Source organism: Salvia splendens, chromosome 5 (assembly GCF_004379255.2).
Source record: "Salvia splendens isolate huo1 chromosome 5, SspV2, whole genome shotgun sequence".
Taxonomy (NCBI): Eukaryota; Viridiplantae; Streptophyta; class Magnoliopsida; order Lamiales; family Lamiaceae; genus Salvia; species Salvia splendens.
The window spans coordinates 34,664,928-34,675,292 of NC_056036.1; the positions used below are offsets into that span (position 1 = coordinate 34,664,928).

Genomic DNA, 10,365 nt, shown 5'->3' on the forward strand with positions numbered 1-10,365 from the left:
ACACAACATAGATTCTATCAATAACTAGTAACTCATGGAAACTCATATCTTTATCACAATCACAATCTTAATAGATTTTAAACTCATCATACTAGTGCAAAACATATAATGTTTTGCTAAAAAATATCTTCGCAACCAAATTGAATTTGAGCATAATCTAGCACAAGCAAACAGTACTTACACGCCAATGAAAAATAATCCCATAACAAATTTCAATCACACTACCAAAACAAGATCTACACATCATCAATCTATATAAAACAAGATATATATTGTATTATTGTATATGAATGGTGCTGCCCACCCCCTCATGAGATGGCCCCACAATTGCCATTAAATAGCCCCCTTGTTGGCATCAAATCTCCACAAACACATTAGTAAAGCCCAAGAGAAGCCAAAAACCTAAATCAGAGAGAAATCAAATCAAAGCAAGATGGTTTGCCAAAGAGACCCTCTTGTTCTCAAAGTCCTCCAGCTATACGAGAGCATCTCGAAGCTGGAGGACCTGAGCCCTTCGAAAGAGGTGGATGCGCTCTTCACAGAGCTCGTCCACCTCTGCATTCCCCCGCATCCCATCGACCCCACAAAGCTCTGCCCTGAGATCCAGGAGATGCGGGGGAAGCTCATCTCCCTCTGCGGCCGCGCAGAGGGACTCTTGGAGAAGCACTTCACCACCCTCCTGGCCTCGTTCGACCGCCCCCTTGACCACCTCTCCCTCTTCCCTTACCACTCCAACTACCTCAAGCTCAGCCGCCTTGAGTTCGACCTCCTCTCCAAGCACACTCTGACCACCCCGGCCCGCGTGGCCTTCGTGGGGTCCGGGCCCCTCCCGCTGACCTCCATCGTCCTGGCGGCCAACCACCTCAAGTCCGCCGTGTTCCCCAACTTCGACATCGACGCGTCCGCCAACGCCATGGCGGGAAAGCTGGTGGGCCCGCACCCGGAGATATCGGGGCGGATGGAGTTCCACACGGCCGACATCGTGGACGTGCCGGGGGAGGTGCTCCGGGAGTACGACGTGGTGTTCCTGGCGGCGCTAGTGGGGATGGATGCGGAGGAGAAGATGCACGTGGTGGAGCATCTGGCGGAGAATATGGCGGCGGGGGCGATCCTGATGCTGCGGAGCGCGCACGGGGCGAGGGCCTTCCTCTACCCCGTGGTCGACCCGCGCCATCTACGGGGCTTCGAGCTGCTGCCGCTCTACCACCCCACAGATGACGTCATCAACTCGGTCGTGGTGGCCAGGAGGTGCCCGAGGCCTCACCCGGCCCCCACGTGCTATGCGCCAAGTGCTCCGAGCTTCAGCCTTTCAACCCTCTCTCTCTCATCGAGGAAGAGCATCACTGCTGAGCCAATCGTTCTCTATCACTTCTTTCTTTATATCTATCTATCTCATTGTGATTTTCATGATTATGATTGTGATTAGTTTTAGTAGTGTTGCTAATCGAATTAATGTGTGCGTCTTGTGTAGTTTTGGGAAGGAATAACATTGATTAATAACTGATGCTTTAATTCTATCTTGAGAATTCTATGGGAAATATTTTGGTTGTTAATTGTTTTGCCCAATCTTCTCGAGATGTTCAATGAATATGCTTGTAGCATAGGATTTCCCAATATATCTAAGTGTTTGAATTATTCCTGAAAACAAAGATTGAAACAAACAAAATGGGAATTTCATTGCTGCCATATTTATGTCCACACATGTTGAAACAATGCTGCTGTCCTCATCAAAGCATTACGATTCACTTCTTCGTGGCTTGTATAACAATGAAATTATATTCGCCGGAAATTACCAGTTAAATTGTAGAATTGGTTAGGGATTAACCAGCCAATTCAATAACGATGCCGCACTTCAATTGGAAAAACTATATTATTAATACATCAAATCTAAAGGATTAATTTAGCATTAATCGATTCTGAGCTAAATCTGATTAGCGATCAGAAAGATGAATGAAATTAGCTGTACTTTCCCCTTCGTTAGGGTTTGGCAGTTGGAGCACTTGTGCTCGGACACTAATACTAATAAATAATTAATTTAGGTTTACATATAAAATTAACTTTATCAGTTATACTATTAATTAATTGACTGATTAAGGTCAAATTCGATGGACATAGTTTACACTTTACAATATGAATTCATTTAAAAAAATTCGGAATAGGAACTAGTGTGAGCGTTAGCTTGGAAAATACTAAAGTTAATCTGATGACAGAATAAGGAAATTGAGGTTGAAGGGAGAATTAGAGCTTAATTAATATACATATTATCATTTCAAATTACTATATTGTCATAGTTAGGGTTCTCCTATTTTAAATAGTGCTTCTTCGACTAGTGAATTATATATTCTGCTTTCAAAGTAATATGCTAACTCACATATTCATCATAATCTAGCAACATAAATACGAAATGCAATGTTAAGTATACAACGAATTAAATGTACCTTCTAGAATCATCCAATTAGAAGAATTTTGCACAATGTTCTATTTATAATTTTGGCTTATATAAAATCGGAAGTCAATTCAAGTCATGTTACTTTCTACATGAGGCTATTATAAGAAACTCTCCTACCCTAAATTAAATAGTTTAGAGGTTGATGTTTTAGTTATGTAATTGAACCATATTAAAAGTGAAAAAGAAAGTAATGCTCTTCTTATAGGTTCTCCAACAGTCTCTTTTCTCTTTCTGTCTTTACTCCTAACTCTCAAACCCTTTAAGAGTGTCAATTGTGTCACACTACGTAAGCTTAAACTCGTTATTAAGGTTGCTTGTGAAATACTAGTACAGTGTTGGATCACCATTTAGTTTTATAAAGTAGGAGTAGTTAGTTAGCTACTTTATAATATTATATATTTATAATTATTAATTTAATTAATTAACTCACAAACGCTACTTATATGTTATCTATAGTAAAACTAAGTACATACCCCCTCTAGCCAAACCCTATCTCAAGCTCAACTAGAAGATGTTTGTTTTCAAACTTGTTATTTTTATCAACAAGCTAAAAATTCAAAAAATATTAATTCTAATTATGAAATAAATAAATTTGAAAACATAGGAGTAGTATGTATTTTTACAAATTTTAAGCAATGACAAAAAAACAAGTAAACGGAGATCATTTGTCAAATTTAATCTTATATTTCAATCATGACATTGTCATCAGCTTACCGAAGGAATATGATACGGGCCCCCCCCGACAACGGCCGCAGGAACAGAGCAGCAAGAGCCAGAGCCCCGGGAGGCCGCAGGAACAGAGCAGCAAGAGCCTGAGCCCCCGGAGACAACGCCGAGGGTGAGTGGTCGAAGGAAAGACACGTCGGCGACGACGAGATCCTTGAGGCCTAGGGACAAGCTCCAACGTCCAAACAAGTTCAAGAATTAGCCGTGTGTTTTGCTTAGTCCTTAGATTTATTTCCTTTTATATTTTAGAGTCTTTTTGAACATTAATTTAATTGTTATGAGTCGGGCCTGATTTATAAGCCCCGTTCGGGTTTTCTTTGCGGTTCTTTCCCGGATGCATTAGGATAAGTCGAACCGCCCTAGGGTCCTTAGTATAAAATAGGGTATTTCATCAACACATAAGGATTATGAATGAAATAATTTCCCTAAACCTATCTTGTGTTCCAAGCAAATACTTTCGTATCTTTTGTTGGAGAGTGGAAGACGTCCACAAACCAGCAGAATCCGTGAACAATTCCGCGAGTTTGTCGTGTGGATTGATCGCTGTTCCGTCGAGAAGGAAGATCACGGAGTCGTTGCGGAGAACGTCCGTAACATCTGATGCTTTCATCCCGGTAACTCAACACCTACTTTTTCACGTAATTGATGGCGGCGGATTTGCCGCTTGCGGAGTCCTCGTCCGCGCTGCACTTGGGGCAGCCGCGACAGGGGAACCCAGGCGACGGGGAGGGTATGCAACAGACAATTGACCCAATCACGTTAGGGTTTGCGCAGTTGAACGCGCGTTTTGATAAGATGGATCGTCGGGTCGACACATTGGAATGACGACCGACGCAGCAGGCAGAGGGCCATGAGGCTGAATGGGAGGACGCCGACCACGCGTGGGAGAAGTACCGCGGGAATGGTCGGAGCGGCCGTGAGGAGTATGACCGTCCCTACCGCCATCAGGGTCGGGCCGTGGTCGACCTTATCGGGGTGGTCGCGGAGATCGTTTTGGGGAGGGATTGATCCTGGGCTGAGGGAACCACCCTGGTCAGCGACGTGGTGAGGCGAGAAATAGAACGGGTCGCCGTCGGGATAATTGGGACCCACCACAGAGGCACGACGACTGGGACGATGAGGCGTACGAGGAGCGCGGGGTAACCTACTGGGACCCGCCTCAAAATCGGGAGCGTTTTAACCGCCAGGGGTATGATTATTCATCCGGCGTGAAGATGGACGCGCCACACTTTAATGGGTCGGACGCGCCAAATTGGATCTCTCGCGTGCAATACTATTTTGATTACAAGCGGGTCCCGGAGGCGGAGCGCTGGCACTATGTAGTAATGCTATTCGACCCTCCAGCTTCAGAGTGGATATTTAATTATCGGGAGACGAATGGTTTTGTTACTTGGCCAGACTTTCTGGACGACGTCAGACATTGATTTGACCCCTACAGCTTCAGGAACTACACGGGGTTGATTGCCAAGCTGGTTCAGACGTCCACCGTGGCTGACTATCACGCTACGTTGGAACGGTATCTCAATCGGGTGACCGATTTATCAGAATCAGCCTTGATTCCAATCTTTATTCAAGGGCTGAAGCAACATCTGCAAGAAAAAGTCGAGTTGCAGAACCCGGAGTCTTTGGCAGAGGCAATGGCTTTAGCGTTGCGTTTAGCCGCAACACACGAGGACCGACCGCAACACACGCCGTCGTACCAGCGTCGTCCGTGGCCTGGCAAGGAGCAACGGGCCACTCCGATCCATGTTGCGAACCAACCTGCCGTGCCCCAACTACAGGATTCACTGGTCCGGGAGGCGGACAGGTCACGGGCATACCCAGTCAGGGTGTCGAATGCGGAAAAATCGGAGTGAGCTCGCCGAGGACTCTGTTATCATTGTCCCGAAAAGTGGGTCGTAGCCCACGTTTGTAAGGTAAAGTTGCTGTGCTATATGGATGACGAGGGGGACAGCCCCCAGCAGGAAGGTGCGGGTGAGCAGGGGCCCGAAGAGGAATTAATTACGGCAGACTTATCTCACCTTCATGCCTTGGATGACCGGGGGAGCTCCAAACCATTTATTGTACAGGGGACGCTGGGTGATACCCCCGTGCGAGTATTGATTGACACAGGGGCGACACTCGACTTCCTCCACCCGAGAATTGCGGAGAGACTTCAATTGGAATTAACTTCAATTAGACCGTTCCGGTGCTGGTGGGCAACGGCGCATCCTTGCTTTGTACTCACATTTCGCGGGGCACGAAGCTAACTCTGCAGGGTAATGCATTTGTGGTGGATCTCCATATTCTCGCTCACCATGGACCGGATGTGATTTTGGGGATGAAATGGTTGGAATCACTTGGGAAAGTGTCGGCAGATTTTGTCAAGAAAACGTTAGAATTCACTCAAGGGGATCGGACTGTGTTTTTGCAGAGATTGATGTCGGGCCCGAAGCAGATTTCCCTACACTCGTTGTACACCTTAAAGATGCAGCTGGCTGACCACGAGTTCTATGAAATCGTCCCTATCGCCAGCGCACCCGAGACAATGGCCGCCGAGGTCCTGGAGAGTTTTCCTCCTGACCTGCCATCCGAAGTGCGCGAGGTATTGACGGCGCATCGTGCGGTGTTTGAGCTGCCCCGGGGCGTTCCCCCGACCCGCCTATTCGATCACCGAATTCATCTTCTACCAGGGACAAGGTCGGTAAATGTTCGACCTTACAGGTACCCCTACTTCCAAAAGACCGAAATAGAGAACCAAGTGCGCGATATGTTGGAACAGGGCATTATTCGACACAGTCACAGCCCTTTCTCGTCCCCGGTGTTGTTGATCCGCAAAAAAGATGGCACCTTTCGGTTTTGCATTGATTACCGTGCTCTCAATAAGGCAACCGTCCCGGATCAATTTCCCATACCTACGGCGGAGGAACTTTTTGACGAATTGGGCAGTGCAAAGTATTTTACAAAATTAGATCTTCGTTCGGGTTACCATCAGATTCGGATGACATCTTTAAGACAGCCTTCAGGACACATGACGGGCATTTCGAGTTTCTCGTGATGCCGTTCGGCCTTACAAATGCTCCTTCCACGTTTCAGGCCGCTATGAATGCTATCTTCCAGCCACTACTCAGACAGTGTGTTATTGTATTCTTCGATGATATCTTGATTTACAGTTCGTCCCTCGAGTTGCATGGCCGGCATTTGGAGGCTGTCCTGCAACTGCTCCACGCGAATAACTTCTTCGTCAAACTTTCCAAGTGCTCGTTTTGTAGTGTGTCGGTGGAGTATTTGGGGCACATCATTGACGCCGGCAAACTCAAAGCTGACCCGAGCAAAATAGAGGCGATGACGGCATGGCCCACGCCGAGAACAGTGAAACAGTTGCGGGGCTTCTTGGGTTTGACGGGCTACTACCGCCGTTTTGTCGCTCACTACGCGATGATAGCCGCACCGTTGACGGATTTGCTTAAAAAAGAGGCTTTTCGATGGTCAACCGAGGCCGAGACCGCCTTTGCAGCTCTAAAGACAGCGATGACCTCGGCACCGGTCCTACAACTTCCAAATTTCAGCTTGTCCTTTTGTGTCGAAACGGATGCTTGTGAGGTGGGTATTGGCGCAGTGCTAATGCAGCTCGATCACCCGATTGCGTTCTTTAGTAAGAAATTGGGACCTCGCAGGCGAGTGGCATCGACGTACCATAAGGAATTATATGCTATTGTGGAGGCCGTGCAAAAGTGGCGACAATATTTATTGCGGCGCGAGTTCATTATTCGCACGGATCAGCGGAGCCTAAAAGAATTGTTGCAACAGGTGGTCCAGACGCCGGACCAACAGCTTTATGTCCGGAAACTTATGGGGTACAAATTTGTGATCGAATATAAGCGTGGAGTCACAAATAAGGCAGCAGACGCATTGTCCCGCCAGCACGACACGCCGGGGTTGCAAACCGACGAGCCCCAGGGATGATCCTCACGGCATGGACACTGCTGCTACGGCCGACGTCCAGTTACTCGTCGCCCTCGCCAGACCCGTCCCGGACGTAATGCGGGTTCTGCAAGAGGAGACCGCATCACTACCCGATTTAGTAGAACTGACGGCTAGGATCAAGTCGGGTGACGCCCCCCCACATTTGTCATGGGCAGATGGCCTCATATATTATCATCGCATGGGTGCTCGTGAGTGCAGAGTCCAAGACGAGGCAGACGTTGCTGCAAGAGCATCATTGCTCGCCGACCGCGGGACACCCGGGCCACGAAAGAACGTTCCGTCTTCTAGCAGCAGGTTTTTATTGGCCAAAAAATGCGCAAAGACGTGGTGACATTCGTGAATAAATGTGTGGTGTGTCAGTCCACGAAATACTCGACGCGCAAGCCGGCAGGGTTATTGCAGCCGCTACCGGTTCCATCACAGGTTTGGGAGGATGTCTCGATGGATTTCATCACCGGGCTTCCACAATCCCGCGGGTATACGGCAATCATGGTGGTGGTCGATAGGCTTTCGAAGTATGCTCACTTTGCCCCCCCTCCCACCAAATTCGACGCCCTCCGAGTAGCGCAACTCTTTGTAAATACGGTGGTCCGGCACCACGGTTTCCCTAAGACCTTGGTTTCGGATAGAGACTAAGTGTTCCTTAACGCAACCTGGGAGGAAATGATGCGGTTGAGTGGCACCAAGCTTCATTTTTCTACGGCTTATCATCCGTAATCGGGGCTTGGAGCAGTATTTGCGGGCGTTTGCATCCGATAAGCCCTCGAGATGGACGAATTTTCTACCTTGGGCGGAGCTCGCTCTAAATTGTTTTCATCACTCCGCGTTGGGCACGTCACCTTATCGTGCCTTGTATGGGAGAGAACCACCTTCACTAGTCGCATCCCCTCCATCGACAAAGACGCCCCCCAACGTGGCGGATATTATCAAGCAGTGGGGGGAGTTATTGGTCACCCTTAGGCGCAACCTCTTGCGGGCACAACAGCGGATGGCCGAAGTGGCGAACCGGCACCGACGCCGCGTGGAGTTTGAAGTCGGAGATATAGTGTGGCTGAAACTGCAACCTTACCGGCAACACTCGATTGCAAAGCCACTATCGGCTAAGCTAGCCCCGAGATTCTATGGGCCATTCGAAGTGTTGGAGAGAGGTGGCCCCGTGGCTTACAAATTACGGCTGCCAGATGGAAGTAGAGTGCACAATGTGTTTCACGTAAGCTTGTTGCGCAAATTTGTGGCTGGGGATGATGATGTTGACGGGGTGAAACAAACTCCGCAGTTTGTGGGGGGTAGGCCGGTGGCCATATTGGAGGAACGGGTTAGTTGGCGCGAGGGGCGCCCAGAAAAACAGTGCTTGGTGCAGTGGGAAGACGATGCTTCCACGCCGACGTGGGAGCCGGTCGACGCGATTGGTAAGCAGTTCCCGGAAGTTCGCCTTGTGGACAAGGCAATTCTTAACGGAGGGGGGGTTGATACGGGCCCCCCGCCAACGGCCGCAGGAACAGAGCAGCAAGAGCCAGAGCCCCGGGAGGCCGCAGGAACAGAGCAGCAAGAGCCTGAGCCCCCCGGAGCCAACGCCGAGGGTGAGTGGTCAAAGGGAAGACATGTCGGCGACGACGAGATCCTTGAGGCCTAGGGACAAGCTCCAACGTCCAAACAAGTTCAAAAATTAGCCGTGTGTTTTGCTTAGTCCTTAGATTTATTTTCTTTTATATTTTAGAGTCTTTTTGAACATTAATTTAATTGTTATGAGTCGGGCCTGATTTATAAGCCCTGTTCGGGTTTTCTTTGCGGTTCTTTCCCGGATGCATTAGGATAAGTCGAACCGCCCTAGGGTCCTTAGTATAAAATAGGGTATTTCATCAACACATAAGGATTATGAATGAAATAATTTCCCTAAACCTATCTTGTGTTCCAAGCAAATACTTTCGTATCTTTTGTTGGAGAGTGGAAGACGTCCACAAACCAGCAGAATCCGTGAACAATTCCGCGAGTTTGTCGTGTGGATTGATCGCTGTTCCGTCGAGAAGGAAGATCACGGAGTCATTGCGGAGAACGTCCGTAACAGAATATCATTTTGTGATTAAAAATCTTACCGAAGGAAACTCTACATGTGTTTGTTTAACCAGCTCACTACTTCAATGGAGCACTACATAATTCGCTAACCAGCTCAGCAACTACTTTGGATTAAAAAAGGAAAAGAAAAAAGTTGTAGAGTTTATAAGAATTATTTAATTGAGTAACCTTATCAATTTTGTACATAAAATTTGGTGGAAAAAAAGTGTATGATATTGATAGCATTAGAATGTTGAAATCCTATGGACAACTACATTAAACTTGGTCATCCGTAACGCCGTCTCTTATCCGTCTCTTAACTGTCACATCTCTTCACTATTCATGAGCCCCACTGTACTTTTCATCCCATCTCTTAACTAAGAGACAGCACCTGCAACCCTTCATCTCTTAACCATATCTTAATCATCTCATCTCTTAACTATTCATTCAATTTCATTTTTTATATTGCCAGTTGTTAGCGATGAAGTTAATGGCCAGCGCTTTACCATTCAAAACTTCGGTGAAGAGGTCGGATTGGTTGAGCACGTTGACGTCGTTGTTCGATCCAGGGACCCCGAAATACGCATGCCAAATCCATAGCCGGTAGTCGGCAACGACCTCGAGTATAACGGTGGGGTGGGTGCCTTTGTGGCCGCTCGTGTATGACCCCCTCCACGCCACATGGCAATTCTTCCATTCCCAATGCATGCAATCGACGCTGCCAAGCATCCCGGGAATCCGTGCACTTGTTCGTGAAGTCGGAGCAGAAATTGACAATCTGCGGTGCTTGGCTTCCGGAGAAATTCATCGGTGAAGGCTGTCCGGACGCCTTTGCAGAAGTTCATCAAACACATTCTCCTAGTGATTTCCCCAATGTGCAGGTATTCGTCGAGCAAATCCGTCATTTGTCCAATAGCAAGCTGACGGATTGCTGCAGTACATTTCTGGAACGTCGTGTGACTGGGACGGCCAACGGCGTCGAACCCTTCTTAGAAGAACTCTTCCCGGGCTACCAATGTATTTGCGACATGCAGAAATAGCCGTTTCCGCATGCGGAAACAACGACGGAAGTAGGTCTCTCCCCATACCGGGTTCTCACAGAAGTAATCGCGTACCAAACTTGCGGAGGCTTCCTCTCGGTTACGATGGATGTAAGTCCGGGATCGCCTTTG

General features: G+C 47.9%; 1 protein-coding gene and 1 pseudogene across 1 annotated transcript; both read left to right on the forward strand.

The window, feature by feature from the left end:
- Nucleotides 1-401: 401 nt before the first annotated feature.
- Nucleotides 402-1,375, forward strand: LOC121803411 (annotated as a pseudogene).
- Nucleotides 1,376-7,130: 5,755 nt separating this feature from the next.
- Nucleotides 7,131-8,774, forward strand: LOC121804176. Its single transcript, XM_042203708.1, has 3 exons — nt 7,131-7,415; nt 7,502-7,717; nt 7,875-8,774. The coding sequence occupies exons 1-3, from the start codon at nt 7,131-7,133 to the stop codon at nt 8,772-8,774; spliced, it is 1,401 nt and encodes a 466-aa protein (XP_042059642.1).
- The last annotated feature ends 1,591 nt before the right edge of the window (nt 8,775-10,365 follow it).